General features: G+C 44.9%; 1 protein-coding gene across 1 annotated transcript in view; it reads left to right on the forward strand.

The window, feature by feature from the left end:
• The first annotated feature begins 8,518 nt into the window (after positions 1-8,518).
• Positions 8,519-20,209, forward strand: part of LOC121269257 (tRNA N(3)-methylcytidine methyltransferase METTL2-like) — a 41,080-nt gene continuing 29,389 nt past the window's right edge. Inside the window, exons 1-5 of the mRNA XM_041173817.1 lie at positions 8,519-8,665; positions 9,241-9,332; positions 10,271-10,707; positions 16,635-16,684; positions 20,120-20,180. Coding sequence (XP_041029751.1) covers positions 8,550-8,665; positions 9,241-9,332; positions 10,271-10,707; positions 16,635-16,684; positions 20,120-20,180 — 756 coding nt within the window. The 5' untranslated portion in view covers positions 8,519-8,549. The remainder of the gene's footprint in view (positions 8,666-9,240; positions 9,333-10,270; positions 10,708-16,634; positions 16,685-20,119; positions 20,181-20,209) is intronic.

Consider the following 20,209-nt stretch of genomic DNA (forward strand, 5'->3'; position numbering starts at 1 on the left):
ACACACTCTTGGCTCTATACACAGACCCAGTTCTGTACACACTCTTGGCTCTATACACAGACCCAGTTCTGTACACACTCCTGGCTCTATACACAGACCCAGTTCTGTACACACTCCTGGCTCTATACACAGACCCAGCTCTGTACACACTCCTGGCTCTATACACAGACCCAGCTCTGTACACACTCCTGGCTCTATACACAGACCCAGCTCTGTACACACTGCTGGCTCTATACACAGACCCAGCTCTGTACACACTCCTGGCTCTATACACAGACCCAGTTCTGTACACGCTCCTGGCTCTACACAGAGACCCAGTTCCGTACACGCTCCTGGCTCTATACACAGACCCAGTTCCGTACACGCTCCTGGCTCTATACACAAACCCAGTTCCGTACACGCTCCTGGCTCTATACACACACCCAGTTCTGTACACACTCCTGGCTCTATACAAAGACCCAGTTCTGTACACACTCCTGGCTCTATACACAGACCCAGTTCCGTACACACTCCTGGCTCTATACACAGACCCAGTTCCGTACACACTCCTGGCTCTATACACAGACCCAGTTCTGTACACACTCCTGGCTCTATACACAGACCCAGTTCTGTACACACTCCTGGCTCTATACACAGACCCAGTTCTGTACACACTCCTGGCTCTATACACAGACCCAGTTCTGTACACACTCCTGGCTCTATACACAGACCCAGTTCTGTACACACTACTGGCTCTATACACAGACCCAGTTCTGTACACACTACTGGCTCTATACACAGACCCAGTTCTGTACACACTCCTGGCTCTATACACAGACCCAGTTCTGTACACACTCCTGGCTCTATACACAGACCCAGTTCTGTACACACTCCTGGCTCTATACACAGACCCAGTTCCGTACACACTCCTGGCTCTATACACAGACCCAGTTCCGTACACGCTCCTGGCTCTATACACAGACCCAGTTCCGTACACACTCCTGGCTCTATACACAGACCCAGTTCTGTACACACTCCTGGCTCCAAACACAGAGCCAGCTCAATACACGCTCCTGGCTCTGTACGCAGACCCAACTCCATACACACTCCTGGCTCTGTACGCAGACCCAGCTCTGTACATACTCCTGGCTCTGTACACAGACCCAGCTCCATACAGAGTCCTGGCTCTGTACACACTCCTGGCTCTATAGACAGACCAGCTCTGTACACACTCCAGGTTCTGTACACAGACCCAGCTCTGTACACACTCCTGGCTCTGTACACAGACCCAGCTCCATAAACACTCCTGGCTCTGTACACAGACCCAGCTCCATACACACTCCTGGCTCTGTACACAGACCCAGCTCCATACACACTCCTGGCTCTGTACGCAGACCTAACTCCATACACACTCCTGGCTCTGTACGCAGACCTAACTCCATACACACTCCTGGCTCTGTACGCAGACCTAACTCCATACACACTCCTGGCTCTGTACGCAGACCCAGCTCCATACAAACTCCTGGCTCTGTACGCAGACCCAACTCCAGACACACTCCTGGCTCTGTACGCAGACCCAACTCCAGACACACTCCTGGCTCTGTACGCAGACCCAACTCCAGACACACTCCTGGCTCTGTACGCAGACCCAACTCCAGACACACTGCTGGTTCTATACACAGACTCAGTTCCGTACACACTCCTGGCTCTATACACAGACTCAGTTCCGTACACACTCCTGGCTCTATACACAGACCCAGTTCCGTACACGCGCCTGGCTCTATACACAGACCCAGTTCCGTACACGCTCCTGGCTCTATACACAGACCCAGTTCCGTACACGCTCCTGGCTCTATACACAGTCCCAGTTCCGTACACGCTCCTGGCTCTATACACAGACCCAGTTCCGTACACGCTCCTGGCTCTATACACAGACCCAGTTCCGTACACACTCCTGGCTCTATACACAGCCCCAGTTCTGTACACACTCCTGGCTCTATACACAGCCCCAGTTCTGTACACACTCCTGGCTCTATACACAGCCCCAGTTCTGTACACACTCCTGGCTCTATACACAGCCCCAGTTCTGTACACACTCCTGGCTCTATACACAGCCCCAGTTCTGTACACACTCCTGGCTCTATACACAGACCCAGTTCTGTACACACTCCTGGCTCTATACACAGACCCAGTTCTGTACACACTCCTGGCTCTATACACAGACCCAGTTCTGTACACACTCCTGGCTCTATACACAGACCCAGTTCTGTACACACTCCTGGCTCTATACACAGACCCAGTTCTGTACACACTCCTGGCTCTATACACAGACCCAGTTCTGTACACACTCCTGGCTCTATACACAGACCCAGTTCTGTACACACTCCTGGCTCTATACACAGACCCAGTTCTGTACACACTCCTGGCTCTGTACGCAGACCCAGCTCCATACACACTCCTGGCTCTGTACGCAGACCCAACACAATACACACTCCTGGCTCTGTACGCAGACCCAACTCCATACACACTCCTGGCTCTGTACGCAGACCCAACTCCATACACACTCCTGGCTCTGTACGCAGACCCAACTCCATACACACTCCTGGCTCTGTACGCAGACCCAACTCCATACACACTCCTGGCTCTGTACGCAGACCCAACTCCATACACACTCCTGGCTCTGTACGCAGACCCAACTCCATACACACTCCTGGCTCTGTACGCAGACCCAACTCCATACACACTCCTGGCTCTGTACGCAGACCCAACTCCATACACACTCCTGGCTCTGTACGCAGACCCAACTCCATACACACTCCTGGCTCTGTACGCAGACCCAACTCCATACACACTCCTGGCTCTGTACGCAGACCCAACTCCATACACACTCCTGGCTCTGTACGCAGACCCAACTCCATACACACTCCTGGCTCTGTACGCAGACCCAACTCCATACACACTCCTGGCTCTGTACGCAGACCTAACTCCATACACACTCCTGGCTCTGTACACAGACCCAACTCCATACACACTGCTGTCTCTATACACAGACTCAGTTCTGTACACGCTCCTGGCTCTATACACAGACCCAGTTCTGTACACGCTCCTGGCTCTATACACAGACCCAGTTCTGTACACGCTCCTGGCTCTATACACAGACCCAGTTCTGTACACGCTCCTGGTCTATACACAGACCCAGTTCTGTACACGCTCCTGGCTCTATACACAGACCCAGTTCTGTGCACGCTCCTGGCTCTATACACAGACCCAGTTCTGTACACGCTCCTGGCTCTATACACAGACCCAGTTCCGTACACGCTCCTGGCTCTATACACAGACCCAGTTCCGTACACACTCCTGGCTCTATACACAGACCCAGTTCTGTACACACTCCTGGCTCTATACACAGACCCAGTTCTGTACACACTCCTGGCTCTATACACAGACCCAGTTCTGTACACACTCCTGGCTCTATACACAGACCCAGTTCTGTACACACTCCTGGCTCTATACACAGACCCAGTTCTGTACACACTCCTGGCTCTATACACAGACCCAGTTCTGTACACACTCCTGGCTCTATACACAGACCCAGTTCTGTACACACTCCTGGCTCTATACACAGACCCAGTTCTGTACACACTCCTGGCTCTATACACAGACCCAGTTCTGTACACACTCCTGGCTCTATACACAGACCCAGTTCTGTACACACTCCTGGCTCCGTACGCAGACCCAACTCCATACACACTCCTGGCTCTGTACGCAGACCCAGCTCCATACACACTCCTGGCTCTGTACGCAGACCCAACTCCATACACACTCCTGGCTCTGTACGCAGACCCAACTCCATACACACTCCTGGCTCTGTACGCAGACCTAACTCCATACACACTCCTGGCTCTGTACACAGACCCAACTCCATACACACTCCTGGCTCTATACACAGACTCAGTTCTGTACACGCTCCTGGCTCTATACACAGACCCAGTTCTGTACACGCTCCTGGCTCTATACACAGACCCAGTTCTGTACACGCTCCTGGCTCTATACAGAGACCCAGTTCTGTACACGCTCCTGGCTCTATACAGAGACCCAGTTCTGTACACGCTCCTGGCTCTATACAGAGACCCAGTTCTGTACACGCTCCTGGCTCTATACAGAGACCCAGTTCTGTACACGCTCCTGGCTCTATACAGAGACCCAGTTCCGTACACGCTCCTGGCTCTATACACAGACCCAGTTCCATACACGCTCCTGGCTCTATACACAGACCCAGTTCCGTACACAATCCTGGCTCTGTACGCAGACCCAGTTCTGTACACACTCCTGGCTCTGTACGCAGACCCAGTTCTGTACACACTCCTGGCTCTATACGCAGACCCAGTTCTGTACACACTCCTGGCTCTATACACAGACCCAGTTCTGTACACACTCCTGGCTCTATACACAGACCCAGTTCCGTACACACTCCTGGCTCTATACACAGACCCAGTTCCGTACACACTCCTGGCTCTATACACAGACCCAGTTCCGTACACACTCCTGGCTCTATACACAGACCCAGTTCTGTACACACTCCTGGCTCTATACACAGACCCAGTTCCGTACACACTCCTGGCTCTATACACAGACCCAGTTCCGTACACACTCCTGGCTCTATACACAGACCCAGTTCCGTACACACTCCTGGCTCTATACACAGACCCAGTTCTGTACACACTCCCGGCTCTGTACACAGACCCAGTTCTGTACACACACCCAGTTCTGTACACACTCCCGGCTCTATACACAGACCCAGTTCTGTACACACACCCAGTTCTGTACACACTCCCGGCTCTATACACAGACCCAGTTCTGTACACACTCCTGGCTCTATACGCAGACCCAGTTCTGTACACACTCCCGGCTCTATACACAGACCCAGTTCTGTACACACTCCCGGCTCTATACACAGACCCAGTTCTGTACACACTCCCGGCTCTGTACACAGACCCAGTTCTGTACACACTCCCGGCTCTGTACACAGACCCAGTTCTGTAGACACTCCTGGCTCTATACACAGACCCAGTTCTGTATACGCTCCTGGCTCTATACACAGACCCAGTTCTGTACACACTCCCGGCTCTGTACACCTACAAAGTTCTTTTAGTACCCTGGGGTCGGGAACCATCTCCTGTCAGTTGTCACTCTGTAGTGTCACTCACTCTGCATCGCTGTTATTTTGCTTACATTGATTTTGTTGAGTTCTCTCCCTCATTCAATATTAGTTTCACTGGGATCTCTGGCATGCTGACCTCTTCCTCTTGTGTAAATACAGACTCATCGTAATTATTCAACACCTCCGCTATTTCCTTATTTTTATTGATAGTATCACCGTTCTCAGTTTTCTGGTTGCTATTGGCCATCCTTATTTTCCTAATGGAATTGTCAAGATTTTTGTGTTATTCTGATGTCCTTTGCAAGTTTCTTTTATACTCCCTCCTTGTAGCTTTTATTATCTGTTTTGTCATCCTTTTACTGCTCTTTTTATCTTTCCTTTTCGCCAGCATCTGTGCTATTTTTTGCATTTTTGGACGATATTCCTTGTGGTTTTATATTGTGTCTGACGCCTTTTGTGTCTCTTTGACAAGTAGAGCTCTCGCCCTTTGGGAGTATAAACTGGTTCTGTATGACAATCTCCCACTGACATTCTGTCATTTTACCCATTAACAGATTGGCCCCGTGGACAATCTCTGTCCCTTATGTCTCAACACATTGAAGTCAACCTTACATAAATCTGGACACTGTACTCTACATGCCTGGCTTTATACACCCAACCAGCTCTACACACACCCAATTCTATACACGGGCCAGGCTCTATACACACTCTCAAGTCCATTTGGTACCTCTGGCCATTGTCACAGAAAGGGCTCTCCCCCTAATGACTGAATACCCCTCACGACCTCTTCTTCCTCACCCCTCAACCAGCACTTAAATCACTTTGATGTGGCCATTTTACAGCTCTGGACCAGTGTTCTTACCTGAATATACAACACGCAATATACAAGTACAACATTCTTACCTGAATATACAACACGCAACATACAATATTCTTACCTGAATATACAACACGCAACATACAACGTATAACATTCTTACCTGAATATACAACACGCAATATACAACGTACAACATTCTTACTTGAATATACAACACGCAATATACAACGCACAACATTCTTACTTGAATATACAACACGCAATATACAACGTACAACATTCTTACCTGAATATACAACACGCAATATACAACGTACAACATTCTTACTTGAATATACAACACGCAATATACAACGTACAACATTCTTACCTGAATATACAACACGCAATATACAACATACAACATTCTTACCTGAATATACTACACGCAATATACAACATACAACATTCTTACCTGAATATACAACACGCAATATACAACGTACAACATTCTTACCTGAATATACTACACGCAAAATACAACGCACAACATTCTTACTTGAATATACAACACGCAATATGCAACGTACAACATTCTTACCTGAATATACAACACACAATATACAACGTACAACATTCTTATCTGAATATACAACACGCAAAATACAACGTACAACATTCTTACCTGAATATATAACACGCAATATACAATGTACAACATTCTTACTTGAATATACAACACGCAATATACAACGTACAACATTCTTATCTGAATATACAACACGCAATATACAACGTACAATATTCTTATCTGAATATACATTGCACTTCCAAGATCCAACTTCGGATCCCGAGCAGCTTTGTCCAAAACTTCCTAAAATCTTACCCTCATCCCAAAGAGGGTCACCTTTCACCATTCGACCCTCTCCAGCTGTGGGGCTGCCAGCTCCTGAAATGTGGAGATTTCAGTTGCTCACGTTGTTTCTGGGGATCAATGATTCCACCCTGGAATTGCTTCTGACATTGGAAAATAATTGCTACTAGAAGCTCCGCACTGAAGTTCTGGTCCAATTATTCACCACTGGATTCAACCAAACCCTCCCTCATCATGGGGTCAATCACACTGAAGGCTGAATCTCACAGCTGAGGTAACTCAGCATTGAGCAAGACTTGCTTTTAATTTTACTGAGGATTTCCAACATTTTCTGTTGTTATTTGGATCTGTGATATTATTTCAGGTTTCCAGCAGGCACAGTATTGTGTTTTCTTTTAGTTCTGTTAATTGTCCTTTTTTTGATGAAGAATTTGAGTTCACTTTATCGTCCATAAAAAAATTCAGTTTGGGTACATTGCTTGTCCACAAAAAAAACAAACCCCTCCAAACCACTCACCATCCTGACTTGGAAATATATCGCCTTTCCTTCACTGTCACTGCGTCAAAATCCTGGATCTCCCTCCCTAACAGCACTGTGGGTGTACCTACACCACATGGACTGCAGCAGTTCAAGGCAGCAGCTCACCACCACCTTCTCAAGGGCAATTAGGGATGGGCAATAACTGCTGGCCTAGCCAGCGACGCCCACATCCCGTGAATGAATAAAAAATATTTAAATGAATAACAAGCATAAAAAACAGAAAATCACCTTTTCCCAGAGGTCTAACTCTAATTCAAATATGTACTAAAAACTATTCCAATGCATTAATCAGTCGATGAGTCCCACCATGAGTATATATCCTCATCCATACATCAACCTCCTGTTACAAGATTTTATAAAGACAGAAAAGGTTCAGCAAGCGAGGTGTCCAGCCTCTGAGATTGTAACCTTTCTCCTGGACACATCCAGCAGTAACACCGAGACACGGGGGTGATTCTCGTGGTTCACTACACCCTTTACTTTCATCCAAATTCTTCGAGAGCAGATTTTCATCCAGAAAAATCTGCTCATTAAATATCCTTACACTGTTTAAAAATAAGGGGGGTCTCCCAATTTGAGAGGGAGGTGAGGAGATTCTCTCTCTCTCTCTGGGACGGTTGTGAGTCTGTGGAATTCTCTTCCCCAGGGAGCGGTGGGGGCTGCAGGTCATTGAATGATTTTAAGGCTGAGTTGGATAGATCCTTGATTGACAAGAGAGTTACAGACAGGGGAGCAGAGCTAAGGCCACAGTCAGATCAGCGATTATCTTACCAAATGGTAGAGCAAGCTCTAAAGGGCCGAATGGCCTCCTCCTGCTCCTAAGTTGCATGTTCCTGGGGATCTCTTTAACGAAAGCTTACCATAGTTTGTTAATGATTTTTACCCTAGAGAAAATCTAAGATTTGCAGCCTCTAATCAGCCCTTTGCCCGTTTGTGAAATAGGCAGATCATGGGCTGGAGAGACACAATGGTCAGCTGGCCGGACCCTTCTCCAGCCTCCAGCTGCTCACTACACTGCCCCTTCCACCTGATGGGTTTTCACTCCCTTCCCTTCAGCGGAACTCGGAGAACCTCCAGCTCCTCCACTGTCCCGGCATGCTCCACCGCCCAGCTCGGAGGACCTCCAGCTTCTCCACGGTCCCGGCATGCTTCACCGCCCAGATCGGAGGACCTCCAGCTTCTCCACGGTCCCGGCATGCTTCATCGTTCCATTATGGCTGCGCTCATAGAGAGCGAGTCAAGTCGGCAGAGACCGCAGTTCGGGAATCGGTACCTGACCGATCCTGGCCGGGTTTTTCAGCATAATGCCTGGTGAGAATATGCGCGACAGGCAGGCAGATCCCCTCCCAAGAGAGAGAGAGAGGCCCTGCCCTGAGACCTTATAAACTCTGTCTTATAGTCAATTCTCCCATAAAAACACCCCAGCACATTTTACGCTGCAGCTGTCGTTCATAAACCTTTCCATATCTAAGCACTAGAATGTTCTGAGCTTTTTATTTCTCCACCTGCTTTATTGCTTTTCCCTAACGGGTGGGTGAATATTCATCATCCTGCTCACGTGAATAACGCTCCACTTTTCCAACTTAAACACGAAAAGTTAACTAACGTTTCATTTTCATGACATTCACAGACTTTTTTAGACTGATGACTGAATTAATCGTCCACTAACGTTACAAGGATGATTAGACTTCTATCGATATGCACTCGGAGGGTGTTATGTGGTAACCATGTAATGTTGACCAGAGTTACATGAGGGTCATGTAAAAGTGGCAGGCCCCCATCCCTGAAGGAATTAGTTGGGTTTTTACAGCAATCCAAAAGTTTTAGTCTAACGTTTCTTCCATCAGGCAGGTGTACTGAGGCTTTCCTTTACTCCTTTCACACAGGGATAATGTGGAATGGTCTCAAGAACAAGAGGCTGCAGCCAGAAAAAAAGTTGAAGAAAATTGTACCCAGCTTGTATCTTCAGAGAAACAAGGTGAGCGAATCAACAGCTTTCCTTTCTATCCACAAGTTAGCACCAGCTCAAGGCAAGACCTGCCGTAAGTTTTAATCCATGAAAGAGACATACTTTATGTCCCAAGTATGATTTGTATTTTAACACTCCATTTTTAACCATTGCAAATGAACACACACTTTCTTGGATGTTTGCACAAACTATCGGTATCTTATTCATCATGTCATAGTCCTTCAACAGTGCAATACTCAGGATCCAAACCACAAGGGAATACCTGGTGCAGACTGCAGGATTGATTTATTGATTAAGTACAAATTATCACTTACAATGAAGCCTCATTAAGAAACCAAACCAGTGAATTGATCCCAGAATCAGATTATACATCCAACTAACAAACAGGCAGTGCCTAAAGTACAAAGAAATGAATATTAATGCAGAGTGGATGATTTTACACAACTCCCATAGGAAATTTTAAACCCATCTCTCAAGTGATTGAAGTTGTGCAGTTAGTGCACAGAATCCTCACATTCCACTCCGGAGAGTACTAGAAATAACCTGTGATCTCACAGGCCTCTGCCCATGTCTTTCCTGCTGCGCATGTCTCTCTCTCTCTCTCTCTCTCTTCATTCACCTTTCTCTATTTTATCAGCGGTCAGTGTTCCTCCTAAGCTATTGTGTTTTCATTAAGACCTAGCAGCTTGTCTCCCAATCAACCTTGTTCTTTCTCAGGATCTGAAAGCTGTGGAAGTCTCCTCATTTCCCTAAGTCTTTCAGTGTCAGCCTAAACAACTTTATTATTTGAAATTGGTACCTCTTTTTCAAGTGATGTTACAAATGCAGCACTTGTAACCTCAAATTGTCTATGTTAGCAGCATGGTGCAGTGTGCTGCTGTAACACAATTGGCTGTAGTAAAAATTATTTTAGTATTCTTTTGAAATGTGTCTTGCTTTTCAAACAGTGGAATACGAGCTCAAGGCCAACAGCTATTGGAATGACTTCTACAAAATCCACGAGAATAGATTTTTCAAAGATCGTCACTGGCTTTTCACAGAGTTTCCTGAATTGGTTCCCAATTGTAAGTCCTTTCTATTGGATAAATCCAAGCCTACTGCAGCAACATCTGACCAAACCAACGCTGACCCCCACACCTGCCTTGACCAGACTTTTGAAAATGGCTCCCACCTGCCCCAGATGTGTGCAGAAGAGGCAGCTGTTTGTATGCAAGAGCAGAATAATTTGAAAGTTGATACTGACAGTGTGCAGGATGGTCGGAGAACAGATAGACTTGCGGACTTGTCTTCGGTGGGTACTTCCCAGATGCGCACAAAGCCAAGTGAGACAGAACTATTGGATACAGACTACTCAGGAGCGTCGGCACCATTCCGTATACTTGAGGTAATGTGAGATGTTTCACAATGTTTTACAGGTAGACACATAGGATTAACGGCACAGAAACAGGCCATTCAGCCTAACCAGTCCATACTGAGTTTTATGCTCCACTCAAGCTTCCTCCCATGTTTTCTCATCTAAATCTACCTGTTCCCTTATCCCTTATATGGTTGTCTAGCTTCCCCTTAAATGCATCTATGATATTTATTTCAACCACTTCCTGTGGTCATGAGTTTCACATTCTCAGCACACTTTGGGTAAAGCTATTTCTTCCAAGTTCCCTATTGGATTTCTTGGTGGTGGTTTTTGATAAAAATGACAACTAAATTACTCCAATTACTTACTGGATGACTGCAGCAGCATTTAATACTCCACAAAGCAACCAAGAGGGCCCAGATGGCATCACTGCTCTGTGAGTTCAGACACTTAGAGCTATGTGAATTAAAAATTCACTTTGCATTTTAAGAGTCCTTTTGTTTACCAGGGAAATGACTAGTAGGGAAACCTGTTCTAGCTACAACACCGGCATCTATCAGGTAATATGAAAAATTGCCCAGGGGTGTCCAGTACACAAAAAGCAGGACAAATCCAACACGGCCAATTACCGCCTACTCTCGACCATCAATAAAGTGATGGAAGGGGTCATCAACAGTGCTATCAAATGGCACTTGCTTAGCAATAACCTGCTCACTGATGCTCAGTTTGAGTGCTGCCAGGGTCACTCAGCTTCTGACCTCATTACAGCCTTGGTTCAAACATGGACAAAAGAGCTGAACTCCAGAGGTGAGGTGAGAATGACTGTCCTTGACATCAAGGCAGCATTTGACCGAGTGTGACATCAAGGAGCCCGAGCAAAATTGGAGTCAATGGGAATCAGGGAGAAAACTCTCCGCTAGTTGGAGTCATGCCTAGCACAAAGTAAGATGGAAGTTGGAGGTCAGTCATCTCAGCTGCAGGACATCACTGCAGGAGTTCCTCAGGGTAGTGTCCTCGGCCCAACAATCTTCAGCTGCTTCATCAATGACCTTCCTTCCATGTTAAGGTCAGAAGTGGGGATGTTCGCTGACGATTGCACAATGTTCAGCACCATTCATGATCCCTTAGATACTGAAGCAGTCCATGTCCAAATGCAGCAAGACTTGGAAAATATCTAGGCTTGGGCTGACAAGTGGCAAGTAACATTCGCGCCACACAAGTGCTTGGCAATGACCATCTCCAACAAGAGAGAATCTAACCAGAGTCCCTTGACATTCAATGGCATTACCATTGCTGAATCCCACACTATCAACATCCTGGGGGTTACCATTAACTAGAAACTAATCTGGACTAGCCATATAAATACTGTGGCTACAAGAGCAGGTCAGAGGCTAGGAATCCTGTGGCAAGTAACTCACCTCCTGAAAACCTGTCCACCATCTACAAGGCACAAGTCAGGAGTATGATGGAATACTCCCCACTTACCTGGATGAGTGCAGTTCCAACAACATTCAAGAAGCTTGACACCATCCAGGAGAAAGCAGCCCGCTTGATTGGCACCCTTTCCGCAAACATTCACTCCCTCCACCACCAACAGACAGTGACAGCAGTGTGTACCATCTACAAGATGCACTGCAGAAACTCACCAAGGCTTCTTAGGCAGCATCTTCCAAACCCACGGCAGCTACAGTCTAGAAGGGCAAGGGCAGCAGATAGATGGAAACACCACCACCTGGAAGTTCCCCTTCAAACCACTCACCATCCTGACTTGGAAATATATCGCCGTTCCTTCACGGATGCGGGGTCAAAATCCCAGAACTCCCTAACAGCACTGTGGATGTCTCTACACCACAGGGACTGCAGTGATTCAAGAAGGCAGTTCACCATCACTTTCTCAAGGGCAATTAGGGGTGGGTAATAAATGCTGGCCCAGCCAATGAAGCCCACATCCTGTAAATGAATTTTTTTTTAAAAAACTCTTTCTGAGAGAGACAAGCTCCCTTTCCTTCCCAAACTCAATTGAGGATCAGAACTCGGCTAGTTGCAACAACAAAGTCAGATTCTTTGCTGTGTCAGTTAGCTAGTATTTAGTGCCAAGCTCATTGGTTGGATATATTTAGTGGCTGGGTATTTCTTTCAAATATTTATACCAGTTTTTAGGCTGAAGGAACTGGACACTTTCATTGCCTCATGTAGCTGACCCATCACTATTGACATCATGACATGAAAAGCATTTTTTTAATGTAAATGTGCTGCTGACGTTACTCAAACTATAGTTTTCATTTCTGAAATTAAGATTTGAACTAAGTGTGGTGAGGAGGAATCGCAGCTCAACAAAGTAGCAAAATGCACCTGGAACTCTGGAAAAGACTGTTCCCTACAAAAGTCTTACAGCACATCAGTTTGTGCAAGAATTATATTGAAGAAGATATTTTAAACTCCTAAGTAAACTTACTGAGGGAGTGCTGCACTGTTGGGGATGCCATCTTTCAGAAGAGATGTTAAGCCAAGGCCCCATCTGTGCCCACATCAGGTGGATGTGAAAGGTCACATGACACAATTTGAAGATGAGTACAAGAGTTATCCCTGGAGTCCTGACCAATAGTTATCCCTCAATCAAATCAACATCACTAAAGTAGATTATCTGGTCATTATCATGTGGCTGTTTGTGGGAGCTTGCTATGTGCAAGTGTGTTTCCTACATTGTAACAGTAACTACGCTTCAGAAGTACTTAATTGGCTGCAAAGCGCTTTGGGACATCCTGAGGTTGTGAAAGACACTATGTAAATGCAAGTCTTTCTTTCTTGAAGTATTCAAGAGGTGAAAGAGCTTAACAAGGTAAACAAGGTTTAACATAGTCACTGATTTCACAACATACGCGCACAATTTAAACGTTAGAGTGAAAAGTAACTAACTTTTATGCAGAGTGTAGTGAGCAGGCTGATTGTATGAGGCGACTGAAGAGAGCTGGATAAGTTGGAGAAAGATTTTATCGGTGTCAGATATCGCACAGTACATTTCCCAAAGAGGACTGCGAGATGAGCTGTGATGCTGTTCTCCAGCCCTGCTGACTCTTTGTTCCAGTGCAGTTAACAAGTCAGAGCTAGAGTGACAGTTTGGATGCTACACTTACTGATCTCTGACCTTGTCTTGGGTAAGGGGGAATTAGTCCAGGTTCTTGCCCTTCAATATCAATAACCTCTGCTATGGGGTGTGTGGGGATAAAATGAGGACAGGATATTATCCAGCTAGGGTCCCAAGCAAGGTGAAACAGCTCATCAGACACTCTCTGCCCTTTGTGTGTGAGACTGATGGAGTTGCTTCGTGCCTATAACTTCACACCGCAACATACAGCCTTCAAGAGGAGTGATTAAAACATCACAGGATTGGAGCTGGTGCCATGATGAGCAACATTGGACGTCAACTTCACAGCTTGTGATTTGATTAGGGATCAAAAGATTTCATTCCTGTCCATCAAATGAGTCCCAAAGTCTGAAAATTATCATTCAGCACCATAACCTCTCAAACCATCATGCTCCCCTCCTTCACAAAGTATCCGACCTTTTTTGACTCTCCTCCAATTTCTGCTGAACTGTCCCTCTTTTGTATGAGTCAGTAACTTATCCTGTCTGTGAATCAATAACTTGCCATCAGTGTGAAGATTAGTAACAACACCAGCAATGCTCTGTCTTTCTGCAGCTGAGTTGTTTGCTACACCAGTTTCTGGTCCCAGTTGTTGTGGGTTTTTGTTTATGTGAGTTTTTCCCTACCCTTTCGCGCAATGTCATTTTTGTGCTGCATTGTTGGGAAAAGTCAATGCTTTGGTTTATTTTGGTCCCAAGCACTGAATAAACAAGTCACGCACGAGAGGGAATGTGTCCTTGTATCTCTGTGTGGGCTCTGGCTTTAAGTAAACTCTCCTGCTTTGAACGTATACCCAGTAAAATCACTTTTTTTATTAAAGAAAAGCTAAAAACCTTGTCTTCAGTTTGAAGTCGAGGGTTAAAATGGGGGAAACATCACAAACTTTTACCTTTTGAACATTCTTGTTTCAAATGATGTTCCCTTGTGTCTGTGTGAAATGGGAAATTTTCTTATTATTGAGACTCTCAGGTGAAGTATGCCAGACACCAGCACCAATGAAAAGAATACTAGGGAAGGCCAGCTCAATGGAGAAGTGGAGGTTAGGTGACACCGTGCTCAGGATTTCAAAGCCTGCAGGAAGGAAATGCTGTAGGAGGCCTAGTCGGTTGACCAGAGTTCAATGGGAAAAATTACCTTTATAGTTAGCCCTTCCCTGCCAAACATTACCAAACACTTAATTACTTTTTGAACTACAGTTACTCATGGACAACCATTTTAGACATAGCAAGACCCTAGACACAACAATGAGATGAGTGCTCAGTATAATCTGTCTAGTTTGTGTTGGTTGAAGGAGAAATGTCAGACAGTACACCAGGATAACTCCCTGAACCTCTTCAATAGGGCAATGCAATTTTTCACTGTTCACCTTGGCCAGCTTGGTTACGATAGGTATTAATAAGTGCCTGGCTCTATTTAAAGAAATGTGGAGCAGTTAGATTGCCCCCTGCATTGATCTTTAACTTTCTGGATGTCCCTGTTCCTGATGGAATCTTGCTCTTTGACCTTCATGCTTATCCACATCAAATAGACTTTTGACATCTTCTCCTTTCCATCTCTTCCTTTGACCCTAATGCTGTATGTAAGTGTCAGTGAGAGTACAAATAGGCTGCTTTGGGTTTGCACAAGTTATTCCCTCAAGTGCCAATCGCACTGTGTGTGTGTGTGTGTGTGTGTGTGTGTGTGTGTGTGTGTCTGTGTGTGTGTCTGTGTGTGTGTCTGTGTGTGTGTCTGTGTGTGTGTCTGTGTGTGTGTGTCTGTGTGTGTGTGTGTCTGTGTGTGTGTGTGTCTGTGTGTGTGTGTGTCTGTGTGTGTGTGTGTCTGTGTGTGTGTGTCTGTGTGTGTGTGTGTGTTTTTCCATTTTGGAAAAGTTGTGTTCAAAGAGGTGCTAAGAATAATGGAATCTAAGGTGAAAGGAAAAAAAAGATTTTTTAAAAAGCATGTTTAGTTGGGTTGTGGTGGCAGTGTGAGGGAGATGTCCTGAGACCAGATCTGTGTTGGGAGGAGGTGTGAAAGTTGTGAATTTGAAGCAGCCATCAAGGTTTCAAGCCAGAGAAGTCTGTGTTTTCAGAAAGCAGTCTGAACCTTTCTTTTCGATTTTCACAACAAAGTGAAAGAAAGTGAGTTGTTGTGTGGTATACCTTTTATTAAAGTGATAGCAGTTTTTGCCTTGGGTAATTTTACTGGATTTTTATGGTTGAAAATCTAAGAGGGAGCTGTTGCCAAGTAGTTTACTTGTCTGTCCTGACCAAGTGGGACTTTTTTGGGGGATGTTTTGTCAGACTGTTTAATTGTGTAACTTTAATCTTGTGTGCTTAAGCTTTTTTCTTCTTGTTTATAAATCTTTTAACTTTAAAATCCTAAAAATGTTACTGGAATTCTATGCTTCTGGGATCAGTAGTTCTTAACCTTTTTTTATATTTTGAAAACAAGGGAATGATCAGAAAGATAAGTTTCCCTCTGGGATTTGGCTTGGTCAGCAAATTACATCTGCTGTGGTCATAACAAATTTGATAGCTTTTTGGGTACTAAGGGAATTAAGGGATATGGGGATAATGTGGAAAGGCGAAGTTGAGTTCGCAATCATCCATGATCTTACTGATTCGACAGACCAAATGCCTACTCCAGTTCCTATTTCTTGTCGTCTTATGCTACTCGAGGTACTTTAGGACATATTTCTACACTAAAGGTGATATATAAATGCAAGTAGGTGAGATGATTCCAGTTATTTGGAACAGTCTTAACAAATAGGCTGTACAGTATCGAATTATTCCTTTCATAGCGTGTACCAAACGTTTCTTTCTCTCTTCACTAGGTCGGTTGTGGAGTCGGAAATACCGTGTTCCCTATTCTACAGACTAACAAGTAAGAACCATTATTCCCTTGTTATTCCCTCATCACATCATTCACTGAGGTGCGCTCCATATAATGCCTCCCTATTGGGCCCATTCCTGATGACAAATTCAGTGTCAAATTGGCACAATGAATGCACAGTTGCCTGAGCAACGAGCCTGAGAGTTCAAGCCCTCCTGCCAACTTGAGCATGTAATCCAGGCTGGCACCTCAGTGTAGCACAGAGGGAGTGCTGCACTGCCAGTGGGGGTGTCTTTCAGATGAGACATTAAGCAGAGATTCTGCCTGCTCGAGCGAATGTCAAAGATTCCACAGCACAATTTAAAGAATAGGGGCTTCCTCTCAGCCATCAGTGCTTACTCAAAAACAAATCACCAAAAGCTGATCATAGGTCATTTATAAACTTGCTATTTTTGAGACCTTACTGTGTATAAGTTGACTGCTACATTTGTTTAAATGACAGTAATAACAGCACTTCAGTAGTAATCCATTGGTTATATTGTCCAGTAGTGGTGATGAGGCATTACATAAATGAGCATTTCTTTCTTCCTGTCTTTATGATTATCAGCTGTGATGGAGGGTTCTGCTAAACTGCTCCCTCCAGTGTTCACCTGCCAAATAACAACTGTGAGGCATTGGCTGACGAAGCTGTTTTAAGTGTTGTAAAAAGCTAAACACTGCAGGTGTTGGAAACCCTAAAAGAAAAAGAGAAAATGCTGGAAACGCTTTTGAGTATATCTAGCATTTTCTATTTCTTTTAATATTCATTAAGCCAACAATCTAACATCGTGTATATGTCAGAACTAGTTTATACTTTTCCTTTTTGTGCCACACTAAATCAAACTTTCTGCACATCAGTTAATACTTGTCACTAACATGTGCATCAGGAGTTGTATGTTTAAGCCATACCTTTTGTAAACAATTGGTGCTAAGCATGGATGCTGCAAACTGTAGCTTACAGAAAACGCCTATATAACCTGACCTTCACCTGCTTCGATTGCAGGTTTTCTGTTATGCTTGGGTCGTTGACTCTGCTGTGCAACCATTGCCTGGGTGATACCAGCTACAACTCCTGTGTGCCTTTTGTCCTCCATGTCTGCCTGTAATTAGGTGAGGATGGAGAAGGAAAGACATAACATCTGCCCACTCCTAAAGTTCAGGGATATTTGCTGCCTTTAACACAAAACGGGTTAAAATTTGACATCATAAAAAATCTACCCTTGGGGGAACTAGTTGGCACAGTGAACTTGCCCCCTGTGCTCCATCTCAGTGGCTGTAAGAGTTCAAGTGAAATAAGTCTAGGGTAATCTTAAACTGGTTCTGTGTGGTTACAGACCTCCCCTCCCCTATTTAGTTTGGCACAAATCAACACTATTCTCACAGCCTTCCTGCAGCTCCAAGTCTGCTGATGCTGAATTTGGACATCTCTCACACTAGGCTCCTTCTGAGGTGATTAACATGATCTTTGCAAAATTTTACTGAAACAAAACAAAAACCCACAGCCAAACCTGATCCTGCCATTGCTCAACACCAGCAGAGGCGTGTTCACCAGCAGGAGGCACTAGAAAATGATCAGGACACTTTCACTTGCCTTCACTTATCTGAAGAACGAGGGTTAGGGCTAACTTCAGATTCCTGTTCACTAACTGTGCACACAGCTAGTTTCGGATGTCAGTTTAATCTGTTAGCCAGTTAGTGCTGCAGACTCTTTGTTGTCTGCCATTTCATAGAAATCATGTACGTAATGTAGGAACTAGGGTAGGAAGAGTTAACGGGTTCCTGACATTGTAGAAATTGCAGAGGCACTGGCGATAATCTTTCAATGTTCCCCGGATTCGGGGGAGGTATTGGAAGACTGGAGAATTGCCATTGTTCAAAAAAGGTTGTAAAGATCTGCCCTGCAATTACAGAGCAGTCGGTTTAACTTCAATGATGGGGAAACTTCTAGAAACAATTATTCGGGATAGAATCAATAGTCACATGGAAAAATGTGGATTGATTCGGAAGAGTCAGCATGGATTTGTTAAAGGAAAATCGTGTCTAACTAACTTGCTGGAGTTTTTTGAAGAGGTAACCAAGATGGTTGATGGTAGAAAGGCTGCTGATGTGGTGTAAATGGGCTTCCAAAAGGCGTTTGATACAGTGCCACACGACAGACTTGTGAGGAAAGTTATAGATTATAAAAGGGACAGTAGCAACGTGGATACAAAATTAGCTGAGGGATAAGAAACAGAATAATTGTATTTTTCAGGCTGGAAGAAGGTTTGTAGTGGAGTTCCCCAGGGTCCGTATTGGGAGCCCAGCCTTTCCTGATATATATAAATGATCTAGATCTTGGTGTGCAGGGGACAATTTCAAAGTTTGCGGATGACACGAAACTTGGGAGAATTGTAAACTGTGAGGAGGACAGTGTAGAACTTCACAAGGACATTAACGCTCTGGTGGAGTGGGCAGATAGGTGGCAGACGAAGTTCAATGCGGAGAAGTGTGAGGCGATGCATTTTGCTACAAAGAACATGGAGAGATAGTGTAAAATAAAGGATACTATTCTAAAGGAAGTACAGGAGCAGAGACACCTGGATGTATATGTACTTAAGTCATTAAAGGTGGCAGGACAGGTGGAGAGCTGTTACTAAAGCATACATTATTCTAGGCTTCATTAATAGGGGCATAAAAGCAGGGAGGTTTTGATGAGCTTATATAAGGCACTGGTTAGACCTCAGCTAGAGTATTGTGTACAGTTCTGGGCACCACACTATAGGATTGATGTGAATGCATTAGAGAGAGTGCAGGAGAGATTTACAAGAATGGTTCAATGCTTCAGTTATGAGGAAAGATTGGAGAAGTTGGGACTGTTTTCCTTGGAGAGGAGAAGGCTAAGAGGATACTTGATAGAAGTTTTCAAAATGATGAGAGTTTTGGACAGAGTAGATAGGGAGAAATTGTTCCTGCTCATAAACAGATTGAGAACCAGAGGGCACAGTTTTTAAAATGTTTTACAAAAGAATCAAATGCGAGGTGAGAAAAAAACTTTTCACACAGCGAGTAGTTAGGGCTTGGAATACACTGCCTGGAAGTGTGGTGGAGGCAGGTTTGATTGAGGCATTCTAGAGAGCATTGGATGATTATTTAAATAGGAACAATGTGCAGGGTTACGGGGAACAGGCAGGGCACTAAGTTAAAATGCTCAGAGAGCCAGTGCTCAGACAATGGGCCGAATGGCCTCCTTCTGCACCGTAACAATTTGGTGATTCTGACATCTAGTTTACAAGAGTGAATGCAATGGGTATGGAGAAAAAAATGGTCCTAGGTTTTCAGTTCTGTTCCTTTAACAAGAGCTGACCATAGCATCTGTCATGTTTTGTCTCTGGGCAGTTTGAGAAATTTGTTGAGATTACTGATGGAAGGATTGGTGCTGTCACTAACACTCCTCTTGTATCCTTGCAGTGACCCAGGGCTGTTTGTGTACTGCTGCGATTTTTCCTCTGCTGCAGTGGAACTCATTAAGGTGAGAAAGTTACAATTGTGCTCTTGCTT

This window comes from Carcharodon carcharias, chromosome 23 (genome assembly GCF_017639515.1).
Source record: "Carcharodon carcharias isolate sCarCar2 chromosome 23, sCarCar2.pri, whole genome shotgun sequence".
NCBI classification, from domain to species: Eukaryota; Metazoa; Chordata; class Chondrichthyes; order Lamniformes; family Lamnidae; genus Carcharodon; species Carcharodon carcharias.